Source organism: Macrobrachium rosenbergii, chromosome 4 (assembly GCF_040412425.1).
Source record: "Macrobrachium rosenbergii isolate ZJJX-2024 chromosome 4, ASM4041242v1, whole genome shotgun sequence".
In the NCBI taxonomy this organism is placed as follows: Eukaryota; Metazoa; Arthropoda; class Malacostraca; order Decapoda; family Palaemonidae; genus Macrobrachium; species Macrobrachium rosenbergii.
This window is the reverse complement of record NC_089744.1, coordinates 84,520,428-84,542,842: the sequence shown is the minus strand read 5'-3', so window position 1 is coordinate 84,542,842 and position 22,415 is coordinate 84,520,428. Positions and strand designations below refer to the sequence as shown.

Sequence of the window (22,415 nt, the reverse complement as noted above, 5' to 3'; positions counted from 1 at the left end):
TTCACACCAATCACAAATCTTGCTAGACTTTCACAATTATGATAGCCAGTACCCTCAGTGTTCATATCAAAAGTTGATTTCAAAAGTACCTTTCTCTCATACATAATCTTACGACCTACCAAAACAACTATACAACAGTAACGTCGTAAACATATGGATATATTTTTTAACCGTGTATTACGATAAGCAAAGCAAAGTAAATCTTATAGCATTTACTCTAGCAGTAATTACAAAGGATTGAGAAATTTCATCATTGCGCCTGACTGAAGTCATATGTTATTTCTCGAAATTGACAGCGACTTCGTCGGTAACAGAATATTACGAAATCATTATTCTACGGGTTAGTATATCGATTAGACAATCAAATGTCCTAAAATATTCTAATATAATTCTATGATACGCCTTTTGTATATTTTAAATGACTTTTGAGAATATTGGAAAAAATGTCCTTAAGAGCGACTTTCGACATCCGAACGCAATGTGTACCCAGCTGTTTACATGTGTTGACCTGTGAGAGCCTGAGAGCGAAGGAGAGAGAGGGAGAAAACACAGAAAAAAGTCGAGGAAGATCATGAACAGGATCCAACAAACTCACCATGAAGAACTTGACTTTCGTTTCTGCGATGATGTCATCAAATACGAAAAGCTGGCCAAAATTGGCCAAGGAACTTTCGGGTAATATTGTAGTGGTATCTTGGACAGGGAAAAAGACTACAGTGATCTTTTCCGTGTCAAGCCTGGCTCCTGCAGCCGAGAGTGACCTTAATGCCTAGTCTTGGCTAGAGTAGGCGACCTTCGGCAGACATTTATTTATTTAGGTGGTAGTATGGGTATTTTACTATGGAAAACTAACAAGACTAGCCTACCACAGCAACCCCCCACCCCCTAGGGGGTTGTGCCGTCTGTGCACCTTACGCGGTGCACTGTAGGCATTACTTGAGGTTCTTTGCAGCGTTTCTTAGGCCCCTAGCTGCAACCCCTTTCATTCCTTCTACTGTACCTCCGTTCATATTCTCTTTCTTTCGTCTTACTTTCCACCCTCTCTTTACGGTTGTTTCAACATTATTTTCAGCGCTGAATGACCTCATAGGTCCCAGTGCTTGGCCTGTGGCCTAAATTCAATATTCAATTCAGTTTACTACCGCGACCCTCTGGTTCAGTATCTGGGCCTATCAGTTAATGTGCAAAATGGGTGCCGTGTTGAGTACCAACCCCTTGGGGATGAACGTCAAAAGCTAAACATAAGAAAGTCAACATTATAAACACAAACGTAAACGCATAAATTTGAACCGAAACATAAAACATGCCGTGCTACCTTAGGCTATGAATAATGAAGGGTGTGCTGGGGAGGGGATCCTAACATTTGTTAAGGTCTTAGGTATAACCCAGTTGACCTAAATGAGGCTGGTATTCATGTACCTTAAACCAGTATTGCATTCTGGATGGGTAAAACTGAAGAATGCTGCCATGGCCTGGTTCCTGCCAGCCAGTGACTGTAATATTTACTGCACTTTTGCGTATGTTTATGCCCTTTGTTTGTCTGTGGTATTTACTGTCTTTTGTTTAAAGTTTTTACTTTTGTTCCCAAGGACTGGTGGTAAACATGGCGCCCGTTTTATATGTGAACTGATGGTTAGCCTATCAAACCAGAGGGGTGCAGTGGCAGTCCTCATTTTTACTTTTTTGGACTTGAAAAGACCATTTCTTATGTTTCTGGCATGTCTTTCATTAGCAAATGATTACTATTAGAGAAAGTGAATCCCACCCTTAGTCTATATCCTGCAATTTGGGGAACCTTAGCCTAGTGGGAAAGCAGGGTCTTTGGGTGGGGGAGAACACAAAATGAGTGAGATACAAGACCCTTAACCCCTTTGATAGTTCTCTTCACAAAGAGGTAAGTTCTTAGAATGTTTAAAGACTACAATCATTTACTAGGGTAAAGACCTGCTAGCATAGGTTAGGTTAAGATAGGTGTGGTTAGGGATTTGCTAATCAAACAAATATCACTAATGCTCCTAGCACTCAGGAGATCATAGACAATGATATTTTCAAGCCCAAAATGCTGTAATGGTTTGAAGTGAAATTTATTCATGTTGGGGTGGTTCACCCCTTCCCCCCTCCCAGTCAGGTCAGGGCATTGCCTCCTAGGATAGGTTAGGTTAGGGTGTGTCATTATTGGGAACACCTTGTGATTGACAGGAAACGTTTTGAAAAAAAAATAGGCTTAAAAATACACAAAACCTGTTTGTTCCGACACAATATACAAACCGTCTGTCCTTTATGTTAGGAATTACTTACGGCGAAGCTGGACACGGCCGTTAAACTCTTGAACAAGATGGTTAGGCAGTAACTACCACCAGGTAGGCAGGAATACCTGCCTGCATGGATGTAAACATTCCAGTTTGCTTTCGGCCGTCATGCGTTGCAGATGTGTTTTCGGATCTCTTGCCTGACTGTCGTTAAACTCTTTATTATCCCAGTGGGATCTTCCTGTATTTTTGTGTATATATTGTATGTGTTTGATATTTATCAATACAAACCCACGATTTGTGATAACCTTGCATAAGCCGTCGTTCCCCTGCGCTGTGTCTTGGGTTTGACGGCCAAGGGCGTATTTAGAGGGGTGTAACCGAGTGGTAATGCTTCTCTTTCAGTAGCCCTTTATTTAGATAATGAAGGCATTCGCCTGTACAATCAGAGATATTGGATTGGGACGTAATATCTTTGCTCCCCTACATTGATCAGGACGTAAGAGTTCGCTTCCCTTCTGGGCTCCCGCCCTCCGTTCACAAGGGCATGACTACTTCCTACTTGTGCAGAGTTTTGTTTTTGCCGCCTGTGCTTAGAGAGTTGGGGGTGGGGAGGTTGTGGTCATCGTCGGTAAGTTCTGCTTCCATGGCGCCCTTGGTGGCCTCCCCGCCTTCTTTCTCCCTGTAGGTTCTTCCTTATCTCTCCTAAGGTGGGGATCTCTCTCCTTCGCCCTCTTCGCTCGCTTGTCGGGTGAAGACCGCGGGGAGGGGGGGACCGCTGCGGGCGATCGGGCGACCTCTTCTAGGGGCCATCTCTCGCTGCGTAGGTCAGTTTCCCTCTCTAATCATCTTTGCTTTTTCTTTCAGGTTGACTGAGCATCGCAGGCACAGCAGGAGTTGGCTGGATATCTCGGGGGATATCTTGCACGAAGGAGTCCTGACGTTCATTCAGTGTTGCTTCAGGATTGACCGCAGTACCTGGTTGGATGACATAGTTCCATGTCAGGATCGTTCCGACACTTCCCGCCGATGTGGATCGATCACTGTCGTTGCTGGCCTTCATTTATGCTGTGGCACTGCTGGCGTATCTGTGCTCCATCTGCTCCTGCTGCTTTCTGTGTTATGCTCCTGTTAACTCGATGATAGTCTCTGGGCAGCTCTTCCTGGTCTCCTGCTGCAGCCATCCTGATCGTTCCTGTCGCTGCTGGTAACTTTCATGTGACGTTCCTGTCCAGAGCTTCATGTGACGTTCCTGTCCATTGCTGTAGCTCCTGCCTTCCAAACCGCTTCTGTAGCTCCTTCATTGGCTGTCCTGATCGTGCCTGTTGCTTCTCATGATGGTTGTACCTGGGGCCACTTCCGTTGTGTTCTTGCCTAGCTGCCCCAGAGGTTACGATGTCTGCCATCCTGTAGAAGATGTTGGCATGAAGATGGAGGAAGTCACCCTGTGGAAGTGACGTTCCTGGCCGTTGCAGTAGCTTCTGCCTTTGAACCGCTGCCGTAGCTCCTGCATCACCTGTCCTGATCATGCCCGCTGCTTCTCCTGGTGGTCGTGTCCTGGGCTGCTTCCAGTTGTGTTCCTGCCTAGCTGCCCAGGAGGTTATGATGTTTCGTGTCCACCATCCTGTAGAAGATGTTGGAGTGAAGGTGAAGGAAATCGCCCTGTGGAAGTAGTCGCTGTCTTCTTTATCTTATCTTCAATTTCGTCTTCTGCTGTTTCTTCCCTTCCTCTCCCAAGGTCCAAGGGGGTCCTGGGAATCGGACAGACCTCCGTCAGCCAAAGTAGAGGAAGGCTGCTTCTTTCCCCTTGATGCCCTTGGACGTCTAGGGACTGCCTTCTTCCGAGGAGGCAGTGGGTCTCTCGTTGGCTCTTCCCGACCTTCGGGTTAGGAAACCGATTGGCATAGCCCTGGGTTCTGTGTTTCAGGAGCCGCGGGCGCGCAGACCTCAGTTTGCAATCCCTTTCCCAGTCCTAGAGGTTCCGCCTCTAAGATGGGGACTGCTTCGGGTGCTCGTTCGCGAGCCACTCCGAGTGGTCGAGATTCTATTTTATATCGAGTATCCCAATCTGGTCTGGAGAGTACTCTCCCCGGCCCAGTTTGGGAGCAGTGCGAGAGAAAGGGCTGAGGCACCCAGGTGTCTCAGCTCTTCCTACCAGCACCACGAGCGCTCCGCAAGTGCTTGCCAGTGCTGGGTCGGGTTCCCAGCCTGGTGTCTCGATCCTGTTGGTTTGAACAACAGAAGTAGGGAAGAGATTCTCCTCGGGACTTCTAAGGGACTGCTTTCTTCCAGAAGACAAGTTTCTCTCGTTGGCTTTTTCCGCCCTTGGGCAGGAACCGTTTCGCATTTTCCTGTGGGTTCTAGCACTTCGGGGGCCACGAGAGCATGCCCTCGTTGCCAGTCTTGGAAATCTGCATCTAAGACTGGTTCTGTGCCTGGCTCTTTTCGATTTTTTAGGAAACTGAAAGCAGCTGCTCCCGATTTTTGGGAGTCGTGGATCGCTCGAATTCTATGAATCACGAGTGCTCTCCTGACGAGAGGCACAGGACAAGGGAAAGTGCCGAGAAACCCAGGTGTATGGGTGCTGAGACACCCAGGTGTCTGGGTGCCGAGATGCCAGGTGTCTGGGTGCCGATACGCCAGGTGTCTCGATACTGCCCTCCAGCTGCTTGGTTGCTTGGCTGGGTTTCATCCTTGTGTCTTGAACCTTAGGGTTCGAGCATGCAGGATAGCAGACAAAGAATTCCCCTTTGAACCTTCTTCTTGTCCTCGAAGGAGTTTAGAGTTCAGGAAACTAGCACTAGTTCACAGCAGATGAGTTCCGCCCTGTCCAATTCCAATTGTGTTCGCACGATCAGCTCGGCTTGGCTCGGCCCCTGGTCGCACTTGCGAGACTGGCTCAGCTCGGCTTGCTCGCCCCGCCCAGCCCCTGGTCATGCTTGCAAGACTGGCTCGGCTCAGCTCAGCTCAGCTCACCCTGCCTGCCTCCCAGTCCACCGCATACCACCCACTGGATCACGTTTGCCTGATCAGCTCGGTTCGGTGCGGCTTGGCTTGGCTCCACTCAGTTTTCCGAATCGGGTTATCGGCTCTGTTTGAGTGAACTTTCTGCTCTTCCCAGGAAAGCGCTTTGCCACAGCACAAGCACTCTTGTTCCTCTGTGTGGCAATAATCTCCTTCGGTTGATTATCGCTCATCGCCTCTCCTGCTGGCCTTACTGGCAGGACAGGTAGTGGTACTCTGTCTCCTCACCTGTTCTCTTCTCCTCTCGGTTGTTTCGAGAGGTGCGAGACGGACAGAGAGAGCTCTGATGAATTTATCTTCGGAGTTCAGCTGCCTGGCGTGCTTTAGGTGTTGGTCCCCCGATTCTCTCGTAGTACAATCAGGTAGCTGAGGAGGGTTTATTGGGATCTGTCTAGGTCTCCCTCCAAGGAGAGAGGTACAGGAGTTTCATGGTTCAGAAACAGTGAGGGTCTTCCTCTTCAAGTGGTGATCGCCCTCGTTTTTTGGAGAACTTAGCGCCAATTCGTTGGCACGAGGATCCCCGGGACAGGACCACGTCTCCCCAATGAATAATCTTCATCGCTTGCAACCCTTGCAGTTCCTGAGGGGCCGAGAGTGTCGGGGACCACCGCTGTCCTTGCTTCCAAGAGCGTTCTTGACCAGATGAATTCTTTTCTTTGGACAAGGAGTTCATTCAGGCCGAGACACCAAGCTTCTCCTCTGCCTCAACAGAGTACGAATTCTTCTTGCCTCGGAGGGTCTTGCCGATTGCAGTTCTGTGGGCAATTCTGGTGCTAAGAAGGACTTTGTCCCAATTCGGATCTCCGGTTTCATAAGTTCCGAGTTGGCTCGACCTTTAGGAACAAACCTTTATTTGGTTCTGCCTTTCTCTTTTAGAGGTTTGCCAGGTACCATGGTAATCAAGGGTCGTACCAGGGCACTGCTTTGTCCTTTGGACAATGGCCAAGACCTTTGGGTCTTAGTCATCTCGGCTCGACCTTGAGTTCAAGCCAGCCCCCCCTCAACTCCTAAGAAGTTCCAGGCTTCGGAAGAAGATTGTGGAATACATAGCCCTCTTCTTCCATTCTAGAAAAGTGCGCATAGTTGTCTCTCTTTCCACCCTCTTTTCCATAAGGGTGGAGGGAAGAAGGAGAGAAAGAAGTATCAACTGGGAAGAGGTTCTCCTACTGCTGATGCCTGGATGAAATGATACTTATTGAGTCTCTGGAGCTGGCAGCGACATTACCGAGACCTGGGAATGGATTCCTTCAGGAGAAGTATCTATTTCCCTTAGGTCTTGACAATTCTTTTCATCAAGCTTCCTTTCCCTTGCTCCCGATTCAGGAAATGCCAGCCCGGCTAGAGCTAATTGTCTCAGTATCCTGTCATCTTGCAGAAGCTTCCCCATGGTGGAGAATGGAGGTCTGCTTCCATTCCTCTGTCCTTCTTTCCTCTTTGAAGTATGAGGAAGGAGTTAGGCTAATGCTTGACTGAAGGAACCTTTAAATATGCTTGCATATTCCCCTTACATCGTGTCTACTTATGGAATCACCGATCAAGGAATAGGCGCACACCTGTAAGACTTTGTCTTGAAGGTGTGTGACCAAGACGATTAGTACCTTCTCATCACCATCCTGGGTTCAAGGCAGCCTTTTGGCCTTCCGAGAATTCAGGATGAGTTTGCGACACTCAGTGTTTTCGTTGAACAACAAAACCACAGTAGTGGCATTTGTCGACAAACAAGAGGGAATCCTTTTTTCCTACTGTTTCATCTGTCGACATTTGCAGGTACTCGAGTGTTCTACAGTGCACTTGACAGCTCAATTAGCCAGATGCATTCCTGGTGGGGATGTATTGGTAGGCGGACTTGGCCTTGGGTTTGAGTGATCAGGATGAAACGTGCTGCTCGCTCTATTCTTCATGAAGATTCACGAAGAGACTGCTCAACTGAGAAATCCCTACCGTTTTTCTGTTGCCTCCCTTCACAACAAGCCGGTAGTTTTTCTCGCTCCTCCGTACCAGACCCAGGGGCCACTACGATGAGGCATGCTGTCTTTTTGTTAAAAAATCGATATCTACATTTTTCCCTCCGTATTTATCTGTTTCGCTAGGGGTTCACAAACATTGCTCACCCCGAGTTACAGACAAATGCTTGAAGACTTTGCCTGTCGCCTAACCTGATAGCCGAGGCACCGAGAAGAGTTCTGCTTGACCCCAACCTCCTGTAGCAGCTACACAAGAAGCAGTTCTTCAGGCAGTACATCACTGTGTGTTCAGGACTGAGGGGTTTCCTTTCCAGCTTTCATTGCAAGCATAGGCTTTCTCACCGAGTGGCAACAGATATAGCTGGATACCTCTTGAAGTCCTCTGCAACACTGTCCCAAGGACTGGATCCATCTTCGCTGGTGGGTGTCGTTGACGGAACTTCTTCTCGGGTCAGAGTCGCTATTCAAGTCTGGACTTCCTTGTCTTCTTTGCCGAGGGTTGCTTCTCTCCCTTTCATTTGTGAAATACGTAGGCCCTTGCGACCTAGTCTTTTATCTGAGGTAGCCTTCTCCTCAGTCGAGACTTAGCTACAGATGAGAAGCTTCTTCGGTCTTGCTGTCCGAGGGAACCATTCCCTTGGTGGCATGTGACTCTCGTGTAGGGTTCCTGTCCCGTGCTCTGCATGCGCCCTTACGAGAGGAGTCGGATAGATATGTTCCCTCTTAGGACCATCTCTCATCTTGCTCCTGCCTTGGTGGACTCTGAATCCATCGGCATCTATTGCCGGGTTCGAGTCCTTCTTGTTCCCCTCCTCCTTGGACTTTGTGTCAGTGATCCAGATCATTCGTTACTCTGTCCTATTAGGGAGCTGTGGTACTTTCCGAAAAGGCTTGAAATTCCTAACCTGGATGTTGTCAACGTTTTCGTTAGTACTCTCTCTCCCAAGGAAGAAGTGTCTAAGGACACATCTTTCTCCTGGCTTCGTGAAGCGATCGAAGGAGGTACTTGGCAGATGGCAATGACGATACCGGTGCTGTCCACCCAAGAGGTCACGAAGTCAGTGGCTTGGTCCTTCCCTCACGTACTATTTTTCTTCTAGAATCATAGAAGCAATTCTGCTCCTTCTTCTAACAAGGGGAGGAAGGAGAGACTTGCAATAAGGGAAACCCTATCCCGGCTTTTCCTTACTGCCTTCGACTCTAGCTTCCAGCTTATTTTGTATGAGTCACATTTCCTCACTCATGCGAAAAGGTCCAGTATCTGACATTTGATCTTTCAGTTCCTACACTCCGATCAATATGTCAGAGGCACAGTACTCCTCCTCGCTCTTTCGACCAGGAGGAGTAGCCCAGGTGTGCAGAACTCCAGTCAGTTCAGGAGACTCACTCAGATTCATCCCTCGAACCAGTGAGTCTTCCTAATGTATTTTTCCTTACTATACAGTAAACCCCCTGTATTCGCGGTCTCACGATTCTTGGACTCACCTATTTGCTGATTTCTCTATGAACAGTATTCACTGAAAATTCGCCCATTCACGGTATTTTTCACTGAGAAATATTTGCTAATTACTGTATTTTCATCTCATTTTCATGACTAAAAGCACTTTTTGTAATAAAACTCTTAAAATGCTCAGGTAAGCTTGAGTTACGATAATTCACCTTATGATAATTTGATTTTGCAATGGGGTAAGCAATTAATACTTATATGACAATATTTATAAAATATTTTTAAAGTTCGCGTGGGCGCAGGCGACAGCGTAATCAGGCAGTGAGAGAGACCAAATTTTCAATAGACAACTTTTCCTCCATCTCTTTATCCCATCTTCTAGTTAAAAAAAGTAAAAGAGAATGATAAAAGTATTGTTAGTAACTTTATACTCTTGCGTAAATGCGTACAGCCATAAACAGCCGACCAAGAAACTTGTTTTGCTTATAACCAAATCGGATAACAACAGCCGTCTACCTGGTATTTCAACCATTGTATGGTAATAAACAATTACCATAGGTTATAAGACAAGAAGAATCCAAACGTCTTTACGCTGGGTCCCGTCCAGGCCAGGGGTGATGACAGCGAGGTTAGCCAGCACTTCGGAGTTGGTCTCCAGCGGGGGGACTCTCTCGACCAGCCGGGAGCTCAAGGGGGTTTTCCTGGGGTGCTTCTCGCTTCTTGAAGGGCTTCAGGAGGTTAATATGTAGCCACTTGGCCTTCCTCTTGCGGCAGTCTACCAGGTGGTTTAGCTGTCCCCTCTTGGCTAGTATCCGGTGAGGTCCTGTGAACTGGGTCTCCAGGGGACGGGTGGCGCCCAGGCGTAGCACTAGGACCTAGTCTCCTACTTTGAAACTACGAGACCTGGCCTCCTTGTCCACTCGGATCTTTACCTGCTCTTGGGAGGCTGCCTTGTGCGCTTGAGCGATAGCCCAGGCGGCCTTAAGATTTTGCTGTATGCAGGGAAGATTCTCTGCCCATGCGGCTTTCTCCGGCTCTGCCCAGGCCTCATACAAGATGTCCAGGGGATCCTTGGTGGAGTGGGCAAATAAGAGCTCAAATGGGCTGTACCCTAGGGTCTCGGAGGATGCCTAGCAGATGGCAAACAAGGCGTAGGGCAGATTCTCTTCCCAGCTCGACCCGTTCTCTTCTGCTAAGAGGAAGAGAGTGTTTCCGAGCATCTGATGGAAGCGCTTGATTATCCCTTGGCTCTCGGGGTGGCATGGTGTCGAGTGGAGATGGGTGACCCCATGGGTAGTCATGGCATCTCAAAACTCCCTTGACATAAAGTGCTGACCTTCATCGCTCAGGACTGTGGCCGGGAACCCGAACTGGCAGAAGAACTGGATCAAAGCCTTTACCGCATTCCTCGAGCTCGTGCTGCGCAGTGGTATCATCTCTGGATACCGGGTGAACCGGTCGATAATGGAGAGGACGTGGGTATTCCCAGTTTTTGTCTTCTTCCGCCCCTCCGGGGTGTAGAAGTCTATCACCACATCTTGGAAGGGGACACCAACGGAGGGTATATTCTGTAGGGGGGCCTTGGGGACCACTTCGTTTGGTCTTCCCGCTATTTGGCAGGAGGCAACATAGGTTTTCACAGATCTCCGCCATCCTGGCCAATAAAACCTCCCCTCCAGCAATTTAGCAGTGTGGTTGACTCTGAAGTGGCCTCCCAGCCCGTCGTGCCAGTTGGAGCACCTGGGCCTGCAGTTTCCTAGGCACAACCACCGCTCGGTGGATAACGTCTGCTGGCTCTTCCGTTCCCCAAGAAATTCGGAAGAGAACCCCATCTTCGAGTAGGTAGCCTGCTTTTGTCAGGTCCCTAAGTTGCTCCTCCTGGGTGAATGCCCCTTCTCGTAATGGTAGGAGCTCATCATCCTCGTGCTGTGCCGCTATGAGTTGAGACCTCTTTAACTCCGGCACCTGGGCGGCTGCCCCAGTGATCATTAGGGTGCTCACCCCGGGGGTGGAATTGCAATCCTCCTCTGGTAGGGGGGCCTCCTGCAACTAGGGGATGCTACCCAGCTCTATGTCTGGGGTGGAGGGTCCCTCCTTGTAGCACGGTGGTGGAGCATGCGTTTCAGCGCTAGCAGGTGCGGTCATGCAGCGTAAGGGCACGGCTTGGGGGAGACGCCACATTAGATCCCTCCCAATCAAGAGGTTGCAGTCCTCCTTTATGGAACTGACCACCCCTAGTCGATGCTCCTTGGGGCCCCAGGGTGTGTTTACCTGGAGCTGTACGGTGGGAATGTCAGCCGACTTTCCCTTGACCCATCCTATGGTCCAGCGCTCATCTTCCTGGATTTCTGCGCCGGCCGGTACCTGAGGACAGGCAATGAGACTGACATCTCCCGTATCCAGCAGGGAGAGCATGTCCTTCGGGGGCTGGAAGCCGTTACCAGCAGAGACGGAAAACCCCTCGAAGTTGGCCCACTCGTGTGGGGGTTGGGCATGGGCAATGAGGCCCACAGTCTTTACATGGTACTTCGAGCAGGTAGGGGACTGGGCATTCCAATGGCTGGGGTGGCCACAATCTTTACAGGAACCCCTTGGAGGTGCTGAGCTTCCTGCCATGGCGGGGGCGGCTTTGAGGCTGGTTGGGGGATGGAGGGAGGGGCTGTCTTGTTGCCCTTGAGTGGTACCTTGCTAGTGCCGAGCTTATATATGCACTCAGGTTCAGCGTGCCCCACCTTCTTACAGTGGGTGCACGTAGGCTTGCTCGGCAGTCAATTCTTCGGGTGAGTTGAGTTTGAGAGGTAGGCAGGCGGAACGATGCGTTTCTGAGAGGTGCTGTGAGACTGGTTGAAGGTTTCCCATGAATCGGCCACGCGGCAGGCTTCCATAGGTGTGGTGGGCTGCTTTTCATTGAGATATACAGCAAGGGACCCAGGCACACATTGGTAAAGGTCCTCCAGCACGGTCCGATTGAAGAGGTCCTCAAACATTGTGGAAGACAAGGAGTTGAACCAGCGGGTACCAGACTGGGTCTTGTGACAGGCCCATTCAGTCCAGGAGCAGCCGACTTCCTTGGCAAGACCTTGGAACCGCTGTCTCCATTTCTCTGGGGTTATTTCGTAGGCCTTCGTGATGACTCTACGAACTTCAACCATGTTGCCTCTCTGGCTCTTCTCCAGTGAGCGAAGCGCTGCCTCAGCTTTTCCCTCCAAATGCTTGGCTGTACTAAGGCCCGCTCTGTCTCCGTGGTGCTGTAGTTATCAATAGCACGCTGTTGGCCCAGCGTTCGACTCTCCGAGCGGCCAATGAAGAATTAGAGGAATTTATTTCTGGTGATAGAAATTCATTTCTTGTCATAATGTGGTTCGGATTCCACAATAAGCTGTAGTTCCCGTTGCTAGGTAACCAGTTGGTTCTTAGCCACGTAAAATAAATCTAATCCTTCGGGCCAGCCCTAGGAGAGCTATTAACCAGCTCAGTGGTCTGGTTAAACTAAGATATACTGTAGTTATCGAAGAGTGCCTCGATTTCCTCCAGCCATGCTTCTGGCTCGTCTTCAGTCCACTTGGGGACTAGGGAATTGATGCTCGAGATGGGAGCATTTGGTGCAGCAGGTGTGGGGCCGGAGGCTTGCTGTCTAGCCATAGCTTCGGCATTCTCCATTTTTGCTCTTTCCAGCTCGAGCTCCTTCTCTTTGAGAGCTAGCTCACTTTCCTTGCATGCTAACTCGTGCTGTCGTCTCCTTTCTTCTCTTTCTTCTTCATACCTCTGTTCGGCTTCATAATTCCGCCGTTCGAGTCTTTCTTCCTTCTCTCGCTTAGCCAAGTCGTCCATTAGTTCCTTGACCCACGTGGCAATTTCCAATCTGGTGAGACCTGCCGCCATTCCAGCTCCAGGAAGGCTTTATAATTCTCTGCTGCCATGGTTCTGGTGGGGAAGGGCGTCTACGCGGGTCGACTGGGTGTACTTGGGCAGCGAGGAAGTGTCTCTTCAGTGATGTGGCACCCTTTCAAAAGGTGGCACTGTGGTTGGGTGTGCCGTGTAAAGGTCACACTGGTGGCACTGGCACTCAGTATCCTTAGGTACTTGTGCAGGTTAGGTACCAGAAGGACTTTTTCTTCTGTGTTCCCTTTTGTCTGTCTTTTTTTTTTTTTTTTTATAGTTTGCTTGGTTGGTGGCACTATGGTGCTAGTGCATTCCTAGGAACCCCTTACTTGAGTCTAACTAGGCTATATGTATGAAATGCACTACCCCAGCAGAGTGTAACAAATTAATGAGAGAGAAAGGGAAAATAAAAGAGAGAGAGAGAGAGAGAGAGAGAGAGAGAGAGAGAGAGAGAGAGAGAGAGAGAGAGAGAGAGAGAGAGAGAGAGAGGTAAGCTATTCAGTTGATGACAGTGCTTCAGATTAGGCACTGTGGAAGGAAAAGTGAATTTGGTTGCTTTTCAAGGCCCTCGTGAGTGTCTGGTCCCAGTACCCGCAGTGCTACAACCCCCTTCTACTGCAGAGGGGGAGAGGCCACTGTCTGCTTAGGTCTGGATAAAAGTCCTCACTCGAAACCGACAGTTTATCACTGTATTTAATCTTAACTTGTCCTCATCTGTATGTGGGACAGAGGTGTTTCTTTTATTTGGTTTAATTTAATTAATTGTCCCGGTGTCGGCCCTTCTTTCCTTGAAGAAGGTCACATACACTCGGTTAGGCTATGTTGAAGCTTACTTGGATATATGAGAGAGAGAGAGAGAGATGCTCAGTCAGCCAATTTGTGCTGCCTGAGAAAATTTTAAGTAAAATTTTATAAATGCACACTGGCAGGGTTCTTAATTGCAGATACGTCGTCTTGCAATGAGGGGGTTGTTTTTAACAATTGTAACTTTCCCGGTAGCCGATTCGACTACACTGAGGAGCTTAGAGTAAAATTATAAGTTCTTTTCTTTATATGATTTTTCTTTACGTCGGGTATTTGTATAGGAACTTGTTATCTGTACTAATTCTAACTAAGACCTATCATTCCCTGACTAAATTATATCTTGTTTTTATCTATGGTATGGTACCCTGTCTTCTTCTATATCTATCTATTGAAGTCTGTTTGGCTAAGATTTTGCGAGGGGGTTTACTACGGAACGAAGTAGACCCAAAAGTGGCTTTGAGGCAGAGGCTACAGACTAGTCACACAAACAATGACAACAAAGGGTCAAGATGGCGGACGTGGGGAGCGGTCAACTCGGCTCCCAAAATGTCAGATGAAATCCCATTAGCACAAAATTCAAAACAACTGCCCTGATTTCGAACCACTCTTTTCTCAAGTCAATTACACAAAGCGCTCGAATTCCTCTCACAACGAACTAAGCAAATGCAGGCATCCAGATTTACTCTAAATATACCAACACTGCAAAGGATTTCACGTTAAGGATGGAAAACGAAATTACCATACAACGCTTGTTTCTTTTGTTATCGTCTTTCTCGCGCAGAATTAACCGTCCACTTAAGGAGTGGGCCCTGGCAAGACAATGAAATGGATTTGTGCGGTCTGGACAGGACTAAGTTTACGTTACTGTAAAAAATGTTTATTATGGTAAAATTAACTATCACAGTTCGTTTGCTATTTCAGTGACGCCGGTTTTTGATAAGATTCCCGCTATATGAACACACTTAATGCCGATCGGGAGTGACTGACGCGGTTACTACTTTTGGAATTCAGTGAACTTCGCAAATTCTGCCTCTACCCTCGAGAGATACGTAAGGAGTGCTTTCTCCACTCGTTATTGTGCACGAGTTACAAAATAGCAAAATATTAACAGTTACATGGTAACTCGGCCTACGACCTTTGCTGGAATGTACACACTATATCCGAACACGGCAAAAATGCTCCTTCTTTTTGAGATTTTGCAAATGTGAATTACGCTGCTCTCAATGCACACTTCCTACCTATGCTAATTCTTAATTATACCTGGTATTCTAACTATTCTTATTATTATTATTATGCCTTGTGCTGTCTCCTTGTTTGGGAAGAGTAACATTCAATTAAATATCTGACTTTTCTCTTTGGAATTAATTGTAATTAATTTTCTTTTTCTCCAGATTCTTTCTCTAAATTAATTAGATCCTACGCAAGATCGCCAATATTACATATGGGGGCTTGGCTGATGAGTTTATTACTTGATTAACGTAATTTATAAGGCCCTGAGTGCCAAGGCCACACGTAACCTGTCAATTGAAGCTACAAATTAACATCAAAGACAGATGATTATTAATTGAATAAGGTTGCCAGTCGAGAGGAAACTCAACAAAAAAGAATATGCGGTTAGCTAAGAAATTACTTGAACAGTTGCCCAACTTCGGACGCATTCAATTTTCTTTTCGCTTCAGTAATGTTTTTAACTCAACTGTTTGTATCCTATGCTGTCAGCGCTGGTAACAGGCTATTCCTCTCCCGAACAATGGGATCGAGACACAAGGCTGCTTAAATGCTGTAAATTACTTGTTTAACCTTCCCTAATTCCTAGTTACTTCACAGGAATTGTTGAATGTCGCTAAACAATATGAATTATTCTTAATCTAGACTTCATAAAAGTAAATCATTTATACCACTATTCGTAGAGGGGGGTGGTGAATAGGGATCAAAAGAACTGGAAATACAGAAAGAGATACTAGCAAATCGGCGAAGCTTTGCAAAAAAAAAATCAGGATTACCGTGGACGACAAGTTGTTTGTGCATACAACGGACGATCGGAAGTCTTGATAATAGCAGTCTTCCCAATTCACTAATAAAATAAAGACAGAAAGACAAAGGGACGAGGAGTCGGAAGAGCTGACGTGCTCTACTCGCGAATTATCTTCTCTCTCTGACCTCTTTCGGTCATACACAGAGTAGCGGCAGTGTCTCTATGCCCTCGGGGTCTGAAATTTTGTCAAAACATTCGCCAAACATAGTACAGGGAAAAAGTAGCTTAAGACCACCTTCAATAGAGGTTACTTGTGGAAACTTTTCCTATGAGTTTAGGTTCCTAATGCTACCTAGTCTTGCTATGATCGTTATATTTTGAAAAACCCTACGCTAACCCGGCTGATACAGCATACTTCCCCTCTTTGACAGAATGATATTCCCACAATAAAATGCATAGAGAGGTTTTAACAGCAGAATATTTATAAATATATATATATATATATATATATATATATATATATATATATATATATATATATATATATATATATATATATATAGATATATGTAGATATATATATACAGTATATATATATACAGTCATACCTCGAAATTACACGAGGTTAGGGTCGGAGCCCCTCGTGCAAGGTGAATAGAGAGCGTAATCTTTTGCCATGGTCTTTAAAAATGCTAATAAATGTTTATTTCAAAGTTTAAGCACTAAATATGACCCTAATCATGTCCCAAAGTATTAAGCTAACTTTTAAATGAACTAAAGTTAGTGTAATTTTATTTAAAATTTAGCTTATTACCCTTAAAAAGGAATACAGTAAATGGTTGACATAAAAATTGAGTATTGCATAGTTTCATAATGGTGCATTTATAGTAAAAATATATACTAATGTTATCCCTAATTCATGGGATGCCGTTTTCTTTGTCACTTAGAGTAAAAGCCGTTTTCTTTGCGTCACTAGGCAAAACGTCATGTCAGTCAACAAAAGTACAATTCCATAAAAAATCAAAAACATGTACATAATGTTCATAGAACGTAGTACAGTACAGGTAAAATTCAATCAATTTAAAATTATATACTGTACAGGTAATGATGTACAGAGAAATAATAAGTTGTAAAAGTATGTTTGAGCGCTAACTACGAATGAAAGAGAGAGAGATACTGTAATAAAGTAACTGTACTGCTTTTGTATCGTATTTATGCGCAAATGTATAAATACAAATTTTCCATTCTGATTTTACACCTAAAAACACGAAAACTTAAAAATTAAACACACTTTCTACAGGGGTATCATCTTTGAAAAATGCAGTTTCTAAGGGTATCACATCTTGTAAAAGTACACCAACTGAACGTGCTGTAATTACATGCACATACAAATTGCACCAGCACTTTTCTCCGAAGTGAATAGAGTAATTTTCAAAGAATGACACTCATACAACTCTTAGTTACATCTCTGATATTACATTAACGAATTCATTTTATCAAACAACCTCATCTCAAGGTCATGTAAAGTTCTTGTGACAAAGACTTTGCAAATGGACATAATACTTGTATGATATTTATGTACAGAAATATAAATATAAATTTTCCATATCGATTTTATAGTTAAAAGCATGAAAACTTTTAAATTTACTTCAAACATTAAACAAGCATTTTCTGCAGGGGTATCATCTTTGAAAAGAGCAGTAACTTTGCAAATGGGTATCACATCTTGTAAAAGTACACTAAGTGAATGAGCTGAAATTACCTTTGCATCATATTTATGCATGTACAAAAATAAAAATAATACATTTTCGATACAGATTTTACACATGACAGCATGAAATGCATTTTTCATAAAGATTTTACACATGAAAGCATGAAATGCATTTTTCATAGAGATTTTGCACATTAAAACATGAAATGCATTTTTCATACAGATTTTACACATAAAAGCATGAAATGCATTTTTCATACAGATTTCACACATAAAAGAATGAAATGCATTTTTGTTCATGACACTTACCTGACAGATATATATATAGCTGTATTCTCCGAAAGGGACCGACAGAAATTCAAAAACCTATGGCACACGCAGTTGGGCCAGGTGGTTAGTACCCATTCCTGCCACTGGGAGGCGGGTATCAGGAACCATTCCCATTTTCTATTCAGATTTTCTCTGTCGCCGGTATTGTCAACACCTGTTGTCAATACCTCCGCCGTTGGATTTCGGAAACTTTTCCACTGAGTATTCTGATTGTCTTTTGGTTTTTGACTTTGGATTTGTGGATAGGCATACGCTTCTGTGGACTGATTTGATTTTGGTTTTGGCTATTTCTTGAACAAGATGTCTGGTTCTAGTTCTGCTAGTTTCAGGGTGTGTGTTGTGAAGGAGTGTAAGGTGAGGCTACCGAAAGCTTGGCAAAGACCCTCACACAGTATGCATGGGATGTGGGGGCATGTCTGTCTGTTGGATGATCGCTGCAAGGAGTGTGAATCGTTGCCTGTTTCTGATTGGAAGGCTTACGATTCTTACGTACGCAAGTTAGAGCGTGACCGTGTAAGGAGGTCCTCCTCCAGGAGTGTGTCAGTTGGTGGGAGTCAGGGTTTTTATACATGAACTTACCTGTTGTTTACATATAGCTGTAATTCTCGATCTCGACAGAAAATTCAAAACTGGCGGTCCCGCTAATATATGATCAGGTGATACGACTACCCCGCCCTCTACCGGGGTACCTGGATCCATTTCCATCAACAACTAATCATATTTTTCTCTGTCGGGGCGGCGACTAGTCGTCTGCTCCTCTTCAGGAAATTCATCGGTGCTTTTTCGTTTCTTCTTTGGTGAAGTACCCACTTTTGTTGACGGTTCTGGCTTGTTTTTGGCTTTGGTTGAGATTTTTCTAGTTATGTCTGATTCAGGATCTCAAATTAGATATTGCGGGGGTTGTAAAACTCGAATGTCTCGGTCTAACATAGACCCTCACTCTTCTTGCTCTAACTGTAGAGGGAAATTGTGCACGAATCTGGATAGATGTGATGAATGTTGTCTTTGTCTGTGCTTGATTGGCAAAAGTTGGCTAAATATCAGGCAAAATTAAGTAAAGATAGGGCACGTAAGGCTTGGCCAGAAGTTCCTCCCAGAGTAGGAGTAGTATTGCCTCTTGTTCTGTTCCTGTTACCCCTCCTGTTCCTATTCCTGCCCCGGAACCTGTTGTTTCCAACCCACTACCGTGTCAGACCTTCGGGCAGAATTTGATGGTAAGATTTCGGCTCTTTTCTCTGCGATAGAGAAGATTGGCCAGGATGTGAGTGCGATGTCTGAGACATCGAAGTGTTGCAGTGATAGTGTTGTGGAGGAGGTGACTGTTCGTCCCCCTCGCTCTCCTAGGTCGAGGCCTCTGTCCGGCTCCCAGGGCTCAGGGAGAAGACATGCCGAAAGCCGAAGGGAGGCGAGTGGGGTCTGCTCACGAGCAGTTGCTCCCTCTAACAGTCCTGTTGCGTCCCAGGCTGTTGCAGCTCGCTATAGTAAAAGCGATCGGAAGTGTCTTCTTGTGCTTCTGTTTCGTCGAGGAGGAGTTGGAAGCAGTCAGAGAGTCTAGTAGGCCGCTGAAGAGACGCAGAGCTTCCTCTCCAAGTCAAGTTCCTATCAAGAAACTTTCGGCATGTTCTCCTCTTCCGTCTTGTAGCTTTTGGGATAGCCCAGAGATCTCTTCTTCTTCAGGCAGTCCGGATGTACGTTCTACGGATAAAAGCGGCGCCGGATCCTCCTGTTAGCATGCAAGTAGCGGCTTCCTTCCCGTTGGATCCCAAGTCGGCTTTTATGCCTCGGTTCCTGCCCCTTTTCGCAAGAGGACAAATTGGACAAGATTTTGAGACTTTTCGAAGGTTTTAAAGCTCCAGCACTTCAGGTTCCTTCTGCAACTGAGGCTCCGGTCTCTGCTCCCGCTCGCGCGCCTGGCTCCGCTTCGCTCGCACGCCTGGCTCCGCTTCGCTCGCGCCTGGCTCCGCTTCGATCGCGCTCCTGGCGCCACTTCCGCCCGCACCGGCCGCACTCACGACGCTACTTTGGCGCTTGGCGCCTCTCAAAACACGTTTCAAGGCGCACAATGTTTTGCGCTTCTAGCGCTACCGTGGTTTTTGGCGCCTCTTTGGCTCTCGGATCTTCTAAGGCTCCTGACTCCTCTCAAGCTCATGTTTGGATACGCTTGACGCGGGTCGGGCTCTTGGCGCCTCGGTGACGTTCGCGATACTCAAGAGGATAACGCAAGTTTGGCTCCCGAGACGTTTCTATCCGCGGTGCTCCAACTGCTTCAGAGATTCTCTCCCCAGTTTCCGATGTTTCGAAGTAGATGATGTTCCGTCTGCTCCTACGTCCAACTTTAAGCATCTCTTACAACTTTTTGAAGAACATTTTCAAGAAGACTTTGCTCCAGCTTCCCTTCGTCTCCAACTACGCAGGTTGCCAAGGATTTTAAACCTCCTTCCTCTAGATTTCTGAAGCTGGTCCTGTCTGTTCAAGTGAAAAAGAGCTCTCCAAGGCAAGAAGGATGGTTGAGCAAGAAAAGATCTCAGGGTAAAACATCTTTCTGTTTTCCCCCCTCTCAACTGTCTTTTTAAGTCTCGTTCGTGGTATGAGACTGGGGAAGTCTTTTTCCTTGGGAGACTCTGCCTCCTCTCAGGGGATTTCTCCAGCCTTGTGGATTCTGCCCGTCGCTCAGCTTTTCTTCGTCCAAAGTCGGCTTTCGTCTTGAAATTGACCATCTGGTGAAGAGTTCCTATAGGATCTTGGAGATCTTTTCTTTTATTGACTGGTCTATAGGAGCCTTGAGCAGGATAGTGAAAGTCTGTGATCTTCCCCCAAGACTGCTACAGATCTTGATGCTATTTTGGCCTGCCTGGACAAGGCCATCACGGACGGAACGTCAGAAATTGCCTCAGTGACTGCTACCGGCATTTTGAAGAAGAGAGCACATTGGATTTCGTTTGTCGTGAGAGAGTCTCCAGGAACCAGAAATCTGCTCTTCTTTTTGCTCCTTTGTTTAAGGAATCCCTTTTTCCCGCCACGTTAGTTAGGGAAATTTCGGAGGCTCTCTCACGGAAGTCTACTCAAGACCTACTGGCTCATTCTTGAAAAGACCCAGGTTTTCGACTTCTCCAGTAGTACCCAAGCCTTCTTTCCCTGTATCCTCTAGGCCTTCTCGGGTACTCCTTCTCGGCCCTTTTCCGTGCTAGGGAAGAGGAAAATTCTCTTCTCATCCCCAGAAAGCTAGGGGTACCAACCGATGAGTTCAAGGTCCTTCATGCGACGGTCGGAGCCAGACTAAAGTCGTTCTGGCAAGTTTGGGAGGCCAAGGGCAGAACCCTGGGTGATCAACGTTCTGAGAGAAGGCTACACCATTCCCTTCCCAGAGAGTCCTCCTTTAAAGTCTTCGCCAGTAGACTTCAACGTATCATCCAGGGACTCAGAGAAACTTGTGGTGTTGGAGGAGGAAGTTACTTCCCTCCTTCAAAAGGGAGCCATAGAAGCAGTCCTCGAACCTTCATCTCCGGGGTTCTACAACCGTCTGTTTCTGGTTCCAAAATCGTCAGGAGGATGGAGACCAGTCCTCGACATCAAAGCGCCCTGAACAAATTTGTGCTTCAAACACCTTTCAAGATGGAAACCACACAGTCGGTTATAAATTCCCTGAAGGAAGGAGACTGGATGGTGTCCCTCGATCTCCAGGACGCATACTTTCATGTACCTATCCATCCGAGATCAAGGAAATTCCCTACGGTTTGTGTTCAGAGGCAGGGCTTTTCAATTCAGGGCTCTTGGCTTCGGCCTATCAACAGCCCCACAAGTTTTCACAAGGACGATGGCTCCAATTGTGAAATGGCTTCACTTAGAGGGAATTCACATTTCCCTTTACCTCGACGACTGGCTGATCCGGTCTCCGTCAAAAGGCCAATGCATGAAGGACCTACAAAGGACCCTTTCTCTTACCGACAATTGGGACTCATAGTGAATCTTCGAAGTCACAACTCTCTCCATCTCAAGACTTGACTTATTTGGGAGTTCGGATGAACTCAGTTCTTTTTCAGGTTTTCCGGCGTCTCAAAGGATCGAGAAATGCCTGCTGAAAGTGAGATACCTGATGGCAGCCAAGACTTGTTCTGCCAAGGAATGGATGAGCCTTTTAGGCACCCTCTCATCGCTAGAGATGTTCGTCAGTCTGGGAGGCTACACATGAGACCTCTTCAGTTCTTCCTACAGCAGATCTGGAACAGGAAGAAAGACACGGATTCGTTTGTTTTTCCTCTATCCACTCAAGTAAAGCAAGACCTGTCATGGTGGAACGACAGGAGCAAACTAGATCGGGGTTTGTCACTGAGACAGAGGGACCCAGACCTGATGTTGTTCTCCGGACGCTTCAGACGAGGGTTGGGGAGCAACATTGGGGATCTTCAAGTGTCAGGCAATTGGTCTTCATCCCAACGGGACTGGCACATAAATGCGAAAGAGTTGAAGGCAGTACATCTAGCCTTGGAACATTTCGTGCTTCTGGTGGAAAACAAAAGATAGTAGTGCACTCGGACAACTCCACAGCTCTGGCGTGCGTGAAGAAACAAGGAGGCACTCACTCCTTCTCTCTGTTCGAGATCGCAAAGACCTCCTTTTGTGGCGGCAACCAAGAACATAGAGCTAGTAACTCGCTTCATCCCGGGAGCTCTCAACGTAAGAGCGGATATCCGCAGCAGGTCACTTCAGGTCATTCCGACGGAATGGACCCTCCACCAGAAAGTCTGCCAAGGCCTGTGGAAGGTTTGGGAACTCCCATGCTAGACCTGTTGCAACGAGGAAAATCGCAGACTACCTCTCTTTTGCTCTCCTGTTCCAGACCCAGAAGCATTAGCGGTGGATGCCATGCTCCTGGACTGGTCGGGTCTCTTCCTTTATGCATTCCCTCCCTTCAGGATGCTGGGAGAAGTCCTGAAAAAGTTTCGAGCACACAAAGGTGTGTCAATGATCCTTATAGCTCCATGGTGGCCAGGAAGATCATGGTTTCCAGAGCTACTGGAGAAAGTAGTGG

General features: G+C 46.7%; 1 protein-coding gene across 1 annotated transcript in view; it reads left to right on the top strand.

Annotated features, from left to right (window-relative positions):
• Positions 1-480: 480 nt before the first annotated feature.
• The window catches only part of LOC136836328 (cyclin-dependent kinase 9-like), a 286,298-nt gene continuing 264,363 nt past the window's right edge, over positions 481-22,415 (top strand). The window contains exon 1 of the mRNA XM_067100490.1: positions 481-675. Within this exon, the coding sequence (XP_066956591.1) occupies positions 572-675 (104 nt within the window). The 5' untranslated portion in view covers positions 481-571. The remainder of the gene's footprint in view (positions 676-22,415) is intronic.